The 16,289-nt window shown below is 45.3% G+C and overlaps 2 protein-coding genes across 12 annotated transcripts in view; both read left to right on the forward strand.

The window, feature by feature from the left end:
* Positions 1 to 14,479, forward strand: part of ACOXL (acyl-CoA oxidase like) — a 347,875-nt gene extending 333,396 nt beyond the window's left edge. For all 5 annotated transcript variants that reach the window (XM_059405581.1, XM_059405577.1, XM_059405580.1 and 2 more), the window contains one exon: positions 12,676 to 14,479. In XM_059405581.1, coding sequence (XP_059261564.1) covers positions 12,676 to 12,876 — 201 coding nt within the window. In that variant the 3' untranslated portion in view covers positions 12,877 to 14,479. The remainder of the gene's footprint in view (positions 1 to 12,675) is intronic.
* Positions 14,480 to 14,568: 89 nt separating this feature from the next.
* The window catches only part of BCL2L11 (BCL2 like 11), a 46,507-nt gene continuing 44,786 nt past the window's right edge, over positions 14,569 to 16,289 (forward strand). For all 7 annotated transcript variants that reach the window (XR_009405300.1, XR_009405299.1, XM_059405587.1 and 4 more), the window contains exon 1: positions 14,569 to 16,151. The gene's annotated coding sequence lies outside the window, so the exon portion shown is untranslated. The remainder of the gene's footprint in view (positions 16,152 to 16,289) is intronic.

Below are 16,289 nucleotides of genomic sequence, written 5' to 3' on the forward strand. Positions count from 1 at the left end.
TTCTATAATGAAAAATATTTTTTTCATTAAAAATTTTATTATGTTTATCCTACTTTTTAGGTACAGAATATTACCATTTAAATAAAGGTGGGAGTCCAGGTTCCCCATGTGGTCTCCACTGATGTGATGGCAGATACCTCATTAGCCTGGCAAGAAGACTAGAAGAATGAACTCACCAGTCAGCCTTGAGAGACATGGGTGGTAGAGCTACAGGTTTTCTGTGGTGTTTGGCTGGAGTCGGGTGGTTATTGTCTCAAAATTTTCTGTCTTGTTTGGCTGCCCCTTTTTACTGAGAGAGCATCTTTTGTTGGGATTTTTGTCTGCATCTGTTGATGTTCCTGGGTTGCCAGCTTCTTAGCTCTGAGTGTGGGATACATGAGGTAAAAAGGAAACCTGGAGAATTTGCCAGTGTGTCACTCCTGAACTCCCAGTGTCCCAGTCTTCTCCTCACCTTTCAGAGTTTTCTTATGTTTGTTATATATAGAATGTGCAGGGTTTTCAGTTGTGTTTAGTGGGAGAATGGGGAAAGGTATATCCATTCTCCTGGAAGTGAGCTTTCACTGATTTTTGAGAAGAAAAAATGGTATCTAATAGAATGCTTTCTGGAGAGCTTCCTGAGTTCATTTGAACTCAGATTGGTGACCTCCCTGGATCTTCAATTTGTTGAGTCCTTCTTCATTTGAACCATCCCCAATCCCTCTGTTCTCATCCTGAAAGGTCTGCCTGCAACTGTTTCATGCAGTGACAATACTTGACTTTATATGGAGGATCCTTTCCAGTCCTTGCTGGACTGAGAACCATACAATCCTGATTCCTGTAAGCCCAAGCAAGGAATTTTCCCAGGAAAAGAGTTAACCTATCCATGGCAAAATGAAGAAAATAAAATATATTGAGTTTTTCCATAATGAAAAATAATTTTTCATTAAAAGTGTTATTATGTTCATCCTACTTTTTAGGTGCTGAATATTACCATTTAAATAAAATAGTGATAGTGATCCATCTTTTTTGATATCCTTACTTCACACACACACACACACACACAATGCTGGCAATTATGTGTTGGTTCTCCCATATTGATTTTTCTCTTTCCTTTTCTCTTAATTTAAAAAAAATTGAGGTCTACTTTATTTACATTGAAGTACACAAATCTTAGTGGTACAGTTCAGTGAGTTTTGACTAATCAAATGGTAGACTGTATAATGTACACCCCATCACCCAAGAAATTTCCCTCAGCCCTATTTCCATTGATCCTCTCCTTTGCCCCTGGGGTTCTGACTTTGTCAGTATGCTCAGTTTGCCTGCTCTAGAGCCTCATAGGAATGGAAGCAGATAGAACTCTCCTTTTGCTCAGTCTGATGTTTCTAAGATGTTCAATAGTTCATTCTCCTCCCCCCAAGTGGTATTTCATCATAGACACCTCTCCCAACCCCTTCTCCTTCACAAATGCTGATCTCTCTAGGTTTCTGCTATGTCAGTCTCAAGGAATTGACCATGTTACTTCCAACTGACCTCAGCTGCATCATTCCACGTTCATTAGGGTACAATGTCTTATTTATATGCACTGTGGGAAGAAAAAATAACCGAAGGCTTTAAGACTTACTTTTAATTTTTTTCTTGCAGTAGAAAAGTTTGTGTTAAAAATTGTTTATTCTGTTGATAGAACACATACAATATCATGGATCAATGTTATTATAAATAAAATTATCAGGATCATTTTTTAAAAGATTTTGTTTATTTATTTGACATAGAGAGAGAGACAGCAAGAGAGGGAATACAAGCAGGGGGAGTAGGAGAGGGAGAAGCAGTCTTCTCACTGAGTAGGGAGCCTGACGTGGGGATCGATCCCAGGACACTGGGATCATGACCTGAGCTGAAGGCAGATGCTTAATGACTGAGCCACCCAGGCACCCCATCAGGATCATTTTTGTACAAGTTTTGTTTTGTTACATACTTTTCATTTCTTTTGGTAAATACTTAGAAGAAGGTTTAATGGGTGGTATGGTGGACATTTATTTAACTGTTTAAGAGACTGCCAAAAAGAGTTCTATGAAAGTGATCGTATCATTTTTTTAAAGATTTATTCATATATTTGAGAGAGAGTGAGAGAACATGCATGTGGGGGTTGGTAAAAGGGGGAGAGAGAGAGAGAGAGAGAGAATGAATCTCAAGCAGACTTCCTGCCAAGCATGGAGCCTGATGTGGGGTTCATCTCACAACCCTGAGATCATGACCTCAGCTGAAAGCAAGAGTCAGACTCTTAACTGACTGAGACACCCAGGTGCCCCAGTTGTATCATTTAATATCCCCACTAACAACATATAAGGATCCTATTGTTCCATATCTTCACCAACATTTGGTGTTGTCAGCCTTCTAAATGTTATCTATTCAAGTGGGTGCATAATAATAGCTCACTGTGTATTAATTTTCATTTCCCTGGTATTTAATGTGTTGGGCACCCTTTCAAGTTGCTTATTCCTATAGGTTATTCCTATGTTTTAGTCTTTTGCCCATTTTCAAACTGTGAGCTATTATTCTTATTTTTTAAAGATTTTATTTATTTATCTGACAGACAGAGATCACAAGTAGGCAAAGAATCAGGCAGAGAGAGGGGAGGAAGCAGGCTCCCTGTTGAGCAGAGAGCCTGATACGGGGCTCGATCCCAGGACCCTGTGATCATGACCTGAGCCAAAGGCAGAGGCTTTAACCCACTGAGCCACCCAGGCGCCCCTATTCTTATTTTAAATATTGAGTTATAAGACTTACACATTCTACATACAGGTACTTGGATTTTTCCCAGTCTGTGCCTATTCATTTTCTTTTTTAAAAAGATTTTATTTATTTGAAAGAGAGAGAGAAAGCATGAGTTGGGGGGGTGGGGCAGAGAGAGAGGGAGAAGCAAACTCCCCACTGATCCGGGAGACTGAGGCTGGCAATTTCAGGACCCCAGGATCATGATCTGAGCCAAAGGCAGACACTTTAACCAACTGTGCCACCCAGGCACCACTTGACTTTCTTAGTAGTATCTTTAAGAAGCTAAAGGTTTTAAGTTTAATGAAAAAAATATTATCAACTTAAAATTTTTTGTTAGTCCTTGAGCCTTGTCTAAGAAATCTTTGCCTAACCTGAGGTTGCAAAGATATTCTTTCATGCTTTCTTCTAGGAGCTATGTGATTTTTAATTTTATATTTAAGTCTAGGTCCTATCTCAGATAAATTTCTGAGTACAGTAAGAGGTAGGGGTTGAGGTTCATTGCTTTTTATATGGTTATCCAGGTGTTCAAGGTGTTCATTTGTTAAAAAGATCATCCTCTATTCATGGAAATATTTTGTTTTCTGTATTAGAAAAAAATTGACCATGTAGGGGTGCCTGGGTGGCTCAGTGGGTTAAGCCTCTGCCTTTGGCTCAGGTCATGGTCTCAGGGTCCTGGGATGGAGCCCCACATCAGGAATCTCTGCTCAGCAGGGAGCTTGCATCCCGCTCACCCTCTGCCTGCCTTTCTGCCTACTTGTGATCTCTCTCTCTCTCTCTGTTAAAGAAATAAATATAATCTTTATTTTTAAAAAAATGACCATGTAAGTGTGGGTCTGTTTCTGGGCTCTCTATTCTATTCCACTAATGTACCTGTCTCTGATTTGCTAATTCTGTCTTAATTATTATAATAAATTTTATACCAGAAAATGTAAGGCCTCCAGACATCTCAGCCCTTTTCAAAACTGTTCTCATTATTCCAAAAGCTGTGCATCTCTCTGCATATTTTAGAATTTGCTTGTGAATTTCATGGGATAAAAAAGGGGCCTGGGATTGAGCCCCTCATTGGGCTCTCTGCTCTGCGGGGAGCCTGCTTCCTCCTCTCTCTCTCTGCCTGCCTCTCTGCCTACTTGTCTGTCAAATAAACAAATAAAAATCTTTTTAAAAAGGGGCAGCTAGGATTTTTATTGTGATTGCATTAAATCTATATATCAGTTTGGGGAGAATTGGTATTTTAATAATCCATGAACATGGTATATCTCTTCATTTATTTAATTCCTTCCAGCAGTGTTTTGTAATTTTCAGTAACAGAGTTCTTGAACAAATTTCATTAAATTTATCACAGTGTTTTTTAAATTTTCTAAAGCTCTTGCAAATGATGCATTTTAAATTTTAGTTTTCTATATGTATATTCCATGTTTAGTACAGGCATGATTAATTTTTGTACATTGTTCTGTATACGTAAACTCACTAACTCATCCAATAGTTTAAGTATATTATTTATAGATTCCCTGAGACTTTCTAAGTACTCAATCATGACATCTAAGAATAAAAAGGTTTACTGCCTTACTTCAACCTATATCTTTTATTAAGATTCCACCAAGAGTCAAGTTGAACAGGGACTGCTTGAATTAGACCAAGGTTGTTGTGCCTAGCTTCACCACCACCCCCAACCCCATAGTGCTCTCTTTGTCCTATCAGCAGTTGAGCTGGGAGGATGTTAAACTACAGATATCTTTCATTCTCCATTGGGTTCAACTTCTGATTGTTACTGTGGAGGCAAAGTTCTCTTAAATCTTCCTATATCCTAACTAGAAGTCCTTCCAAATTATTTTTGAAATTGTTTGCATCCATGAAATTTAAAATTCCAGAACTGATTGCCACAGAATTTCTCCATAATAACTTGGATTCTTACTGTACATTTAGTTCTGACAGTTTGTTGGGCTTCTGCTTCTTGAAAAAAAAAAACACTTTGGACTGAAAATGATTCCTTCTTCAGTATGCTCACATTTCTTTGGGTCTATATTTACAAGATTGAACTATCAGTTGATTAAAATACCGTATTCTTTTGTACGAAAAGGTGTGAAACTAATTGTGAAGCTTTATTATAACCACCTAATTTAATATTCTCTCTAGTTTCATGTAAATGTCTTTGTAGAAAATGCTACCAAGAGCGGCATTGTGGTTACTTTAATTCCATTGCCAATACTTTTATATGGTTTCCTGTATTCTAAAGGGAAAGCTATATGCACTTTTCTTCTTTTAAAACTTTTCCTCTTATGAATCAGTACCACTATGAATAAATGTCAGAAGTTCTTATTAAGTGGTTAAAGTTGATGTCTCTGTCTCAGCTTTCTTGTTTTAGGTGATGATGATCAAGCAGACTTCATAATGGAAATTGCCAGAGTTGTAAAGAAATCGTTGTTCTTACTGATTGAAGAACACATGTTAATAGTACTACTTGTGAATACTCACTTTGTGCCAAACTCAATCCTTAAATTTTAAAGATAAGAAAGGTATCATGGCTTGGAAGTCATGATGTCAGGATTCAAAGTCCTAATCTTTTACTGAAATGGGCTTTGTCAGTTATATTTAGGAAATAATAAGGTTGTGTACTTATTGGTTGACATAGGAGGAACATTTTGGAGATTAATTTGTCTCTCCTCAAATGAACTCTTTGGTTTAGCAAAATGAGGTGTTTTGTTTTTGTTTGGTAAGGATGGCAATTTCTCTATTCCAACATTTCAGATTATGCTAAATATTTTTATTAGTTGAAGAACTAATCAAATAAAATGTGATTTATATTGATTCAGAGAAAATAGGAAGCTGAAGTCCTGGTTATTTAATAGAACCACAGAATTTCATTTCTTGCTAATGGGACTTGGCTATGGAGAAAACCAGTTTAAACCAGCAGGCCCATTAAACTAAGGTCTGGCTGCCTTGAGATGTGAGTGGTCAGTACAAAGGCAGAGAGCTTCCCTTTCCAATGGTTGTTGTGTAAATTGAGACAGCTCAAATCATAGCACATAGTGTGCTATTATGCCCCCATGTGAATGTTTCAGGTATGTTTTTCTTTACATTTACCACTAGCCAGGCATTTGGGGCTAAGGGGGAAGATTATCTGATACAGACCTACCACTCTGACCCTTTGTCTATAGAGATTGGCAATTCTTTAGGAAAGGTGAATGGATAGGAGAGAAGTAAAATCATGGCCTCTGTCACTCCAGTGAGCTTGAAAGTCTAGTAGCTGAAGATTACAGTGATGATTTTCATTGACCATTATTTGACAGTCAACATGTTGTTCTTCTGAAGAGATCTGAACTGTGTTTGGTGACTTAAGGTATGGACCAGAGGAGCAGGGAGGGCCTGAAGACCTAGTGCAACAGAGTTCATCCAACTTACTGAAGAAGACTCTGCAGAGCAAGTGACCCTCCCTTCAGAGGAAGAGAATCTGTCATTTCTTGAATACCCTTGCATCTGAGCCTCACTGGCCCAGGCATAGTTTCTGGAGACTTGGAGGCTTCTCTTTCTCTGGAAGAGCCTCCTGGTCATCAGGCTGGCCCTTCTGTATCATGGCAGCTAGTTCTGAAGACAACATCCTCAGCAACTCCCTCTAGTGGCAAGATCTTAGAGGCCCTGTGGGCTGCCCATGGCTGCCCTAGTCCTCTTGGGGAACACGAGCTGGTGCGGCTTGCCAGACAGACCCATGTTCCCCACACATGGCACCTATGGAATATCAATTCTGACTTAGGAAGAACATCAGGGGTCACAAGTTGAGACAGGAGAGGCAGTTCCTCATTGCAACACTCTGTAAGCTCCAGGGATGGAAGGGGGTCCTGGGGAGATGGAGGCAAAATGGGTAGATGGGTCTGTGAAAGCAGAAAGCTCTGGATTAAAACTCTGGTTGTAGCAGTTATGAGGTATGTGACTTGCAGCAAAGTTAAATGACATGTTCATGCTCTTTCAGCAAACACAGCAACTATTTCACGATGATTGTACTCAGGCAGTCAATCTGTACCCAAGAACCAAAAGCTTGAAAGAGGCCGAATTAAGTTATAACTCGTATAAGGGAGAATGGCAAATGTGGTGAATTAGTTAAAGGTAATGAAGAGCGTCAAGTGGAAAGCAAGATAAATTTGGTTGGCCCAAGTAAAAGGGGCAGATTGTGCTTGGGCCACAGGTGACGGAACTAGCTGTGGGAACACAATAAACCAAATACCATTAAAGGACTCAAGTTCACAATCAATAATTTTACTTTAACCTGAGAAGCAGGTGGAAATGATTCTGGCTTCTCAGAAGAGAAATAATCAGATGAAAACAATACTCGAGGAAGGTAATCATGTGAGGCAAGAATCTAAGGAACTTGGTGAGGTTCTGAATCAGGGGGCTACAGAACAAGACTGGAAGGGGTTCTCACACCAGATCTTTAGTATAATAACAGAGTAGAGGATTGTGCATGACTTTTCTATGGAGGATAAAGACAGATAATAAAGATAAATCAGTCTTTCCCTTGATGAGAGATGCTAGCATGTGCCTGAGGGATGGACGTCGATACTCATTTTATTTCACACTTTCAATAACCTTCTAGAGAAGGTGATATTCACTGAAATGCAGCAACACGTTGTGATATGACTTCATTCACAGGCACATGTGCACACGCATAGACCTATAAAAGGGGCCAAATCATACAATAAGAAACATCTTTGTACCTATTCCCGAGCTTGTCATTTTCAGGCTGTCATCACATCACAAGTGGAGCCCACCCACTAGCTGATGAAAGGCATATGTGTTGATATATACCTTTTTAAAGAAGAATAGTCTTTAAATCTGTTTTAAAGAAGAAACACCAGATTTACATCAAAACTTACTGGATATGAGGTTCTTGGAAGCCTTTAAAGGCCCTCCTGATGGTATTTGGGGGATCAAGAGTCAACAGCTCCATTTTGCTGCCTTTCACAGCTTACAGTGTGGCCTTCACATAATTATCTCACCTCGTCCTCCCAACCAGTTCTGATGTCAGACCTCTAACCCACACTTTAGACAGACTTCAGGCCTTGGAGATGAACCCCTGCTGCCCCTCCTTGTTTAAGAAATCTCCAGGAGCAGGGAAACACTACAGTCCCATGAAGTAAAGCGTAGAAACGTGCCGGTCTGACTCTGGTTAGGTCTGACCAGGCCCCATCTGTTTCTTTCTTCTAATGATGCGGGAGAACCAAAACATTCACAAGACTTGGAATCCCCAGTTGCAAATATTTTCTGCCTTTTCCCCCCATCCTTGACACTTTGATGTTACTGAGTATTTTTGTTGGAAGTTAAAGCCCCCAGTAGAGATGATGAAGGCATGGCACTTAGTTATAAGGGTAGTCCTGGTGATTTGCCTTCTAAACCAAATGAGAAGAGTGGGGTGGGCGGTGGGTTGCCGTGAGACTTCCAGCCTGCCATTCAAATTCTCTCCCAGATACCCCACTGACTAGACAATCATTGGCTTTATAAACTACTCTCTGCAACTGAAATTCTCTTTCAATTAAGCCTATTAGTGAACCGCACCTCACTGTGAACTGCTTTATTTTTTTTCTTTATTTTTTTTAAGACTTTATTTATTTATTTATATGACAGATCAGGAGTAGGAAGAGAGGCCAGCAAAGAGAGAGAGAGTGGGGGAAGCAGGTTCCCTGCTGAGCAGAGAGCCCAATGCGGGGTTGGATCCCAGACCCTGGGATCATGACCTGAGCCGAAGGCAGAGGCTTTAACCCACTGAGCCACCCAGGCACCCCTATGAACTGCTTTAATTGTGAAATTATAGGATTGTCCTCAGATAACTAAGAGGGTGGAAGTATAGCTAAAGATGACCCTCCCCCTGCTCGTGAGTGGCAATTTGAATTTTAAAAGGAAGACATCTGTTTCAGTTACCTATTTGCCGTGTAACATATTACCCTAAAACTTAGTGGCATATACAATGCAACTGTTTATTTCTTGCAATTCTGTGGGTAGGCAATCTGGGTCATTCTTTGGCTAATCCTTGATGGATGAGATCACTCCTGTGGCTGCAGTTGTTTGAGTTCAAAAGGACTAGGGGGTCCTAGACGACCTCACTCACATACCTAAGATTAAGCCTGGCTATGGACCATGTGGCCCTTCTGTACATGGCCGTGGGCATTCTCCAGTGGGCTAGACCTGCCCAACATGGGGCCTCAGGGTCCCAGGAAGCAAGAGTGGACATTACAAGGCTTCTTTAGACCTAAGCTCTGGAACTTACACAGTGTCACTTCCTCAACATTGTATTGGTCAAGACAAGTTACAAGGCAGTCCAGATTCAAGAAATGGAGAAAAAGACTCATCACAATGGCCAAGCAAAGAAAGGGGCTAATGGAGGGACATGTCAACTTGGGGTAAGGGATTTGACACAGAGAACAGCAGGAGGTCCGCTGGGGCTGTCCCGGAATAGAGGAAGGGAACATGGGAAGAATCAGGAAAACCTTCTGCACAGGGTCTTAGGAATAGCTAGGATGTGGCTGCCAGTTCACAGGACACTTCACTCCGGAGCATCTACTGCATACCTAACGCCAACACAAGGAAAAACAGGTTTTGTTTAGAAGGCTGGAAACTTAGATACTGCCCATTCTAGACCATCCTAGTCTCCCAACTGGAATAAAGATAATGCTGGGTTGGTAAAAAAGGAAAGAAAAAGAGAGAACCTACTGCAACTACGTGGGGGCAAGGAAGCCAAATTGATGTTATAAATTTCCCTCCGAAAATCCACATACGAACCTGTCCACCCACTGACCCCTCCAGTGTTGAGTGTGTCTACTTTCTTCCAAGTAGGTATTCTCAAATCCCACTCCCTGGATAGTTCTAGTGGAATGTATGTCCTTATTACTTTTAGAGCAATACTGCCCATGCAGTACTGTACTTCAAAATTTTTCTCTGATAATTTATAATTTTGTTTGTGCTCTTCTATTTTTAAAGGGCACCAATTCATTGGTGTTTCCTCAAAAGCTAGTGAGTTTTCTTTGTAAAGAGATGGGTGGGCTTGGGATGCTTTTTCTAGTACAGTTGGGTCACATACTGGAGAAATAGGGCAGGGGTGGGGGACCAAGAGGAGAGGCTACAATATGCACTGTTTTGTGCTTATATTATGGGGCATATGTTTGGTGATAGAACTAAACATTAATACTACAGGCATACGTTGTTTTATTGTCCTTCATAGATACTGCATTTTTAGAAATTGAAGGTTTGTGACAATCCAATGTTAAGCAAGTCTATCAATGCCATTTTTTCCAATAGCACTTTCTCACTTTGTGTCTCTGTGTCACGTTTTGATAATTCTCGCAATATTTAAATGTTTTCATTATTATTATATGTTATGGTGACCTGTGATCAGTGAGTATGACCAGCTGAAAGCTCAGATGATGGTTAGCATTTTCTAGCAACAAACTATTTTTTAATTAATTGATGCATGTTGCTTTTGAGATGTAATGCCAACACACACTTAACAGACTACAATGTAGTGTAAACATAACTTTTGTGTGCACTGGGAAACCAAAAAATTCCTTTGACTAGTTTTATTGCAATATTTGCTTCATGGCCATGGTTTGGAACTGCTAAACCTCTGAGGTCTGCTTGTGCTTTGCTTTGTCCTCTGGGGCTCCCTGGTAATAATAATTTAAAAAAAACCCATATATATAATAATAAATGCTATGGTAGCTACCTAAGTTTATTTTGTATTGAGAGGATCCTATTTGTAAAAAGTCTTTACAATTCTTCAGCATCATCTCCTTGATACAAGAGGCCTATGTCCACAGTGTGCATCACTAAACCTCCCCGTGCCCAGCACAATCTGTACCATAGTCTAGGACTCCAGTATGTACTTGGTAAGTGAAAGACAGTAATAATAACGACCATCCTCGCAGGCAGAGGTCACAATATCTGGAATCAGAGGCAAACTTGTTATACATAAGGAGTTATGCCTGATCCTTAGATCTGGACACTAATTGGCCTGTTGCAGCCTGTGGCAAATGGAGTAAGCAAGTATTTGGGACAGCGTCAGAATTTTAGGTTTACAGAGAATCTCATTAGTCAACACATGGCCTTCCCCTTCCATGCAGCCCTCCCCTTGAGAACGTCATTTGAAGGGGTCTCTCCCTGAGCACTTATGAGTAAGGAAACCCCTTTCTTCTGACATTGGATACTTTTTAAAAATCTAAGACCCTGAACACTTACGAGTAAGGAAACCCTCTTTTTCTTCTGCCATCGGATATTTTTTAAAAATCTACTTTATTCTTATTTTTTAAAGTTGTGAAAATATTGAACAGAAACCTGCCTCTTGCAGTTCCTGTCTCTGGGTGCTTATTCTGTATTTGGACAGACCAAACCCATACTCCCACACAACATTCACTCAAATAATTGATTCCCCACCATTGTTGAATATATGGCAAAAATTGGTTGAGTTTCATGATGCAAACTTAAAGAGAAAGTTATCTTGAATAATGAAATTACAATACGTAGAAGGTTTAAGGGCTTGTATGCCATCTGATGGTTTTGAAGTGCGTGGTTAAAGACCTTGAGAGTTGACAGATTAGTCAGGGACTTGTCAAGAGTATTAATTACAAACTTTGAAATCTTGGTCAGTGAAAGTTCATCACAGTGCATCTTGCAAATATGATCAAAGTCTTTTCACTACTGATTTTATGATGCTTAACCACAGTGTGTAAAAAAAAATGAAGGTTTTCATTAGAAATTACAGATGCCATGGAGCACATTTAAAGGAAGATGTATTGTTAGACTATTAAAATTCAGGCTCTTCCCCTACCCTCCCCCAGCCCGTTTTGGGGACCCCCCCATTGTCTCTGAATACCTGAAATAGCACTTTGGGCCACTTTAAAGGAACTGTGCTCGTCATAGTTTTAGCTATGTAATGACCCATGAGGGCAGCAAGGTGGGGAGGGAGGTTGTTATAAGTGATGTTTTTAAAACCATGAAAACCTGGGGGCTGTGATTTGGTGAGTGAAAGAAATTTATGGCTGGCTGAAAACTTGAAAATAAAGTATACAGCTGGTTATGGGAAGGGAAAGCAGTCCCTCTGTCTTGTCCTTGTTGAGTTTTAGAAAAAACAATCTATTCTTTTTGGTAGCTTTTTCCCCCCCTGGAAATTAAAAAAAAAAAAAATGCACTGGCACCTAAACTGTGGAAAATGAAATTAAAATCCACTCATTGTAGCTCCTCCAAAATCACTACTTTCCCCCCATCCTTCTGCTGAGATGTTTATCTGTACCTTCCAGTTGTTATCAGAACACAGGAGGGTATCTGCCAAGTTCCTTGGTGTTCTCTTTAACTGCAGGTTGATTTCCTGCAGCAGCCAGGTGGAAGGTGCACAGTGATGCCAGTGGTTGGTCTCAGCCCCACTGTGCGTGCATTTCAGGGACCATGGCCTGCTACTGGCCAGAGGCGAGAAGGCCTTAGTCTGGGGAGAATTGGAGCTTGTCTCCACCGGTTCACCTGTCTGATGCTCTTCCTCTTCAGTTGCCGCAGCAGGCCAGAGGGTGGCACCCCAGGCACTCCGGAGGTGGAGAGGAGGAAAATCATGGGGATTGGAGGAGAGGGGAGGGCAGGGCTGGCAAGGGGAATGTTGATAAATTCCCAGACTTCCGTTTTGAGATTCCCATCTAACTTGGAGTCAGCCCGGACCCCTGTTTGGAAGAAATGGGCTTCTGCCAGACAGGTGTCACAGGTTTAGGGATTTCTAAGATTATAAGGTGAAGGTTATCCATGACCAACGGCTTCCACTCTCCCGGGTCTGGGAAATCCAAAGGGAAACTAGTTTCCCCAATGGCTACCTGTGGGGTGCTTGGGAGTGGGAACAAAGCAAATGGCGCCCCACGCTGTAAGTGAGCCAACGTCTGACCTGTCACTTTGCGTTGTGTTTTGCAGTTGCTGGATTTGTGCGACTCCGTAAAGGATGATGCCCTGAGGGTGATCTCTGCCTTTAACATTCCACACACCTCCCTCCACGCACCAATCGCAGGAATCACCAATGCGCAGGCCGCCTGGGCCTTCTACCCGGCACCGCTGCAACCCGAGCCCCGAGAAGGGGCGCGCTTTCAGCCGCCCAAGCTGGGAGCCAAGTTATAGCGGGCGTGGTGCGAAGGGTGGTGGCTCGCTCGCAGCTGCCACGACACTAGCTTCTCTGACGCCTGAACTGGGGCCAAGGCCGGCCTGGCATGCGCTGGGCCTCGGCCCTCGGGGATTTGGGGCGCAGAACAGGGTAGGCTGGCGAGGTGCGATGGTTTGTTGGGATAGGGAGCCCGGCGGCAGCCCGGAACACGGGGCTTTATTATGTAACCCCGCCGGCCGGCAGCACCCTCTCCCAGCTTCCGCGCCCGACCTCCCTAGACACTGGTCTCCGCTGTGAATGCGCCCCACAGCCAGCTGCCGCCAAAGATCTCTCGCGGTCAGCGGCGACTCAGATTTACAGTGATTTTGAAAACGCAATGGCGTTGCGTGAAAAAAAAAATCAAAACATAAAAATCAAACACTCGCGGGCAAAGTTTCAGTTCAGCAAGCGATTCTTTTCCTGTGAATCAGACCCTCTTGGGGTCTCAGAGAAAACGCACAGATTGGGAAAGGGGAGTTTGCGCCTGGAGTTTGGCTCTGGGCACAGCGCGAACCCCGGCTTGACCTCCCAGGCAGGCGGCTTCCGGACCTTAAGACAACGCACGGAAAATATTTTTACCATATGAAATTGTAATGTTCTTTAGAGAAGCATAGATAACAAAGTTTAATAAAGACATTAATTGATGGGAAGGCGCTCGGGCTCCTTGCCGGGGATGGGGAGGCGGGCTAGAACAGTACACCGCAGTAAGAAAAGATTCGGGAACTCTGGAGAGACCATACCCGCAACGCCTCTGGTCCCGGGCAAGGGCCGTAGATTTCCCATCCCATTTCTCAGATCCCGATTGCTCCACTTCTTTTTTTGCTCCTTTCCCTCAGCCCCAGCCGTCCTTCTTACTCCCTCTCCATATCTCGTGGCAGAGCCGGGAGTGACCATAGCTCTGCTTCTGTCCGCGGGTGGGACACACAGGACCGGAGCAGAGACCTAACGCCCATCTGCACTTCCCACACTACCCCTTTCCTGGGCTGTGGCCCAGTTTCCAGAGGACCTTCGGACCCTGCGGGAGAGGGCAGGAAGGGCTAGAGGTCACCGGGAGCGGAGAGCTCAGCCAAAGCTCCCCAGCACAGTCTGAATTGCATGACTCCGAGCGGACCTCTTTGTGCCCCAAAACAAGAGTGCTTAACCGGTTGCTTTCCCTGACGCCTCTGTTTTTTAAAAGTGTTCACAGGGTCGCTAAAGCAGACGACGCGGGGGCGGCGGAGCTGCACAGGACCAGAGGACAACCACTGGGGCTTGCTTCTGCGTGGTTCTTTTCCTGTCCCTGTCTGCATCGCCCAACCCCACCGAGAGCTCGGAACACTGGGGCGGGTTTAAGGCGCCCAGCGGGCGCAGCTCTGTTGTTTTCCCGCACGGGCTTAGAGTTCGCCCATGGCCACCACCTGAGGTCTAGGGCAGCGGCTCCAAGCCACCGTCAGGGTAGACATCCGGCCTCTGCGTCCACTTCGCCGAGTCCACGCCCTTGTCCTTTCCCTCCTGTAACGAAATCCCAGGACGGAACCCGGCGTGCTCCTGGAGTCCCCCCAGGAACCCCTGGCCTCCTACACTTCGCTCAGGACTCGCCAGGTGATGGCTGAGAATTGTTTAACCGGGGCCTGTTATGTCTTCCTGACGTTCCATATCTGCTTATGCAGCGTGAAACACGGACCGAGGTGGCCAGCAGCGGGATAACTCCTGACTGATTTGCTCCTCTGCAACTGAGGACCCTTCCTTCTTGGTTCGGGGAGGGAGGCGCTTTAGGGGATCCATAAATTGGGTTTCGTTATTCCATCTAACCACTTCTCAGTGGCAGAATGTTCCATCTCCCGACTGACCTCGCCCCCACTCCCTGGCCGCGGCTGTCTCCTAGCCGGGGAGTGCAGGAAGGGGTAAGGGTGGGGACTCCGGACCCACTTAGAAACACATGAGGGTGCCGACCCAGAAGAACATCCGTCCTCCGAGCAGGCGGGCACCAAGGAGAAAGGGGGTGGGGGGGCGCAGGGAGAAGGAAGGGCGCTCCCCACACCACTCCCGGTGCGCGCCGCCTTCCCTGGCCTCAGCGCGCCTCGCGGGCGGTTCTCTGAAAGCCTAACCGATCTCTAGGATCCCGACCCAGCGAAGGTACCATCCTCTCTCCCACCTGAAGGCCGAGATTCCTCTAGGTCTTTTTTTTTTTTTTTCTTAAAAGGATTTTTTTCGAGTTCTTTTTTCATTTCCCTATTTTACCTGCTCCGCGGGCAGTCCCTTCCTGCCTCGCACCGGGGCTGCGGAACAGACGCCTCCGGAGACCCACTTCTTGCCATTTTCTTCACTCTTCCCACTGAGGGCTCTGCCGCTTACCCGAGGCTCGGCGCGGGGAAAAAGCTAGGTGCCCCTGCCAAGCGGCATGCGGAGGGCGCGCCCAAGACTACCGCGTGAGGTGAGGGCGAGGAAGATGAACAGCCCTGCCCATCGGGGTCTCACCCAGTACCCCAGACTCTGGGAGAGAGGAGTCCGACACTCACTGCCCAACATGGGACCCGAGAGTTCTTGAGGATCATCCCACACTCCTCACGCCTGCCCCAGAGCCGCTGAGAAATTCCCGAAGCCGATCTAGGGCTCAGGGGCGCCTCCTGAGGCTTTCCGCAGGCGGCCGCGGCCTGCCCTGGTCCAGTGTGCCCGGAGCGCCCCCTCTGTTCCACGCACACGCAGTGGCCCCTGCTGGATAGGGGAGAGGCAAGGGTACACTTTGGGGAGGGAGGGAGAATGGGTGCGCGCAAGCCACCAGCAGCACTAGCCACTCGGGTAAACACTCTCGGCTGGGGCAGGGCCGGCAGCGCGCGCGGGGGAACCCGGCCGGGCCACCCCCGCCTTTACCTGTTGGAGCCTGAAAGCGCCAGCGGCTGCGGCTGCGGCGCGGCGGGGCGGGGCGTGCTTGCTCGCGCGCCGGGGCGGGACTTAGAGGGGGCGGAGCTCGCGGTGATTGGGTGAGGACCCTGGGCCGCCAGTCTGAGCTGAGCCGCAGGGCTGTGCAGGTTTCACTTCGCTCCGCGCAGCCTCCAGGTTTAGGTCTTGTGAAAGCGCTCTGTCCTGCGTCGTCGTCGCCGCCAACACTGCCACCGGATTCTCACAGTCACCCTGCGCGCCCCAGCCCAACTGCGGCCAGCATCGCCGCGGGCTGCTCGCTTCGCCCCGCTCCCGCCGCCACCCCCTCGGCGCCCTTTCCCTGGCCCTCGTCCCCCCAATGTCTGACTCTGACTCTCGGACTGAGAAACGCAAGGTAAATACCTCCGAATCCCCGGGAGCGGGCCGGGTGCCGAGGAAGACAGGCGCCGGAGCCCCCTCGGCTCCACCTCCTGCTCCCTTCCCGAGCACGTGCAGGCAAGAGATGCACATACCCGTCCCACTTGTCGCTGGG

This window comes from Mustela nigripes, chromosome 7, assembly GCF_022355385.1.
Source record: "Mustela nigripes isolate SB6536 chromosome 7, MUSNIG.SB6536, whole genome shotgun sequence".
In the NCBI taxonomy this organism is placed as follows: Eukaryota; Metazoa; Chordata; class Mammalia; order Carnivora; family Mustelidae; genus Mustela; species Mustela nigripes.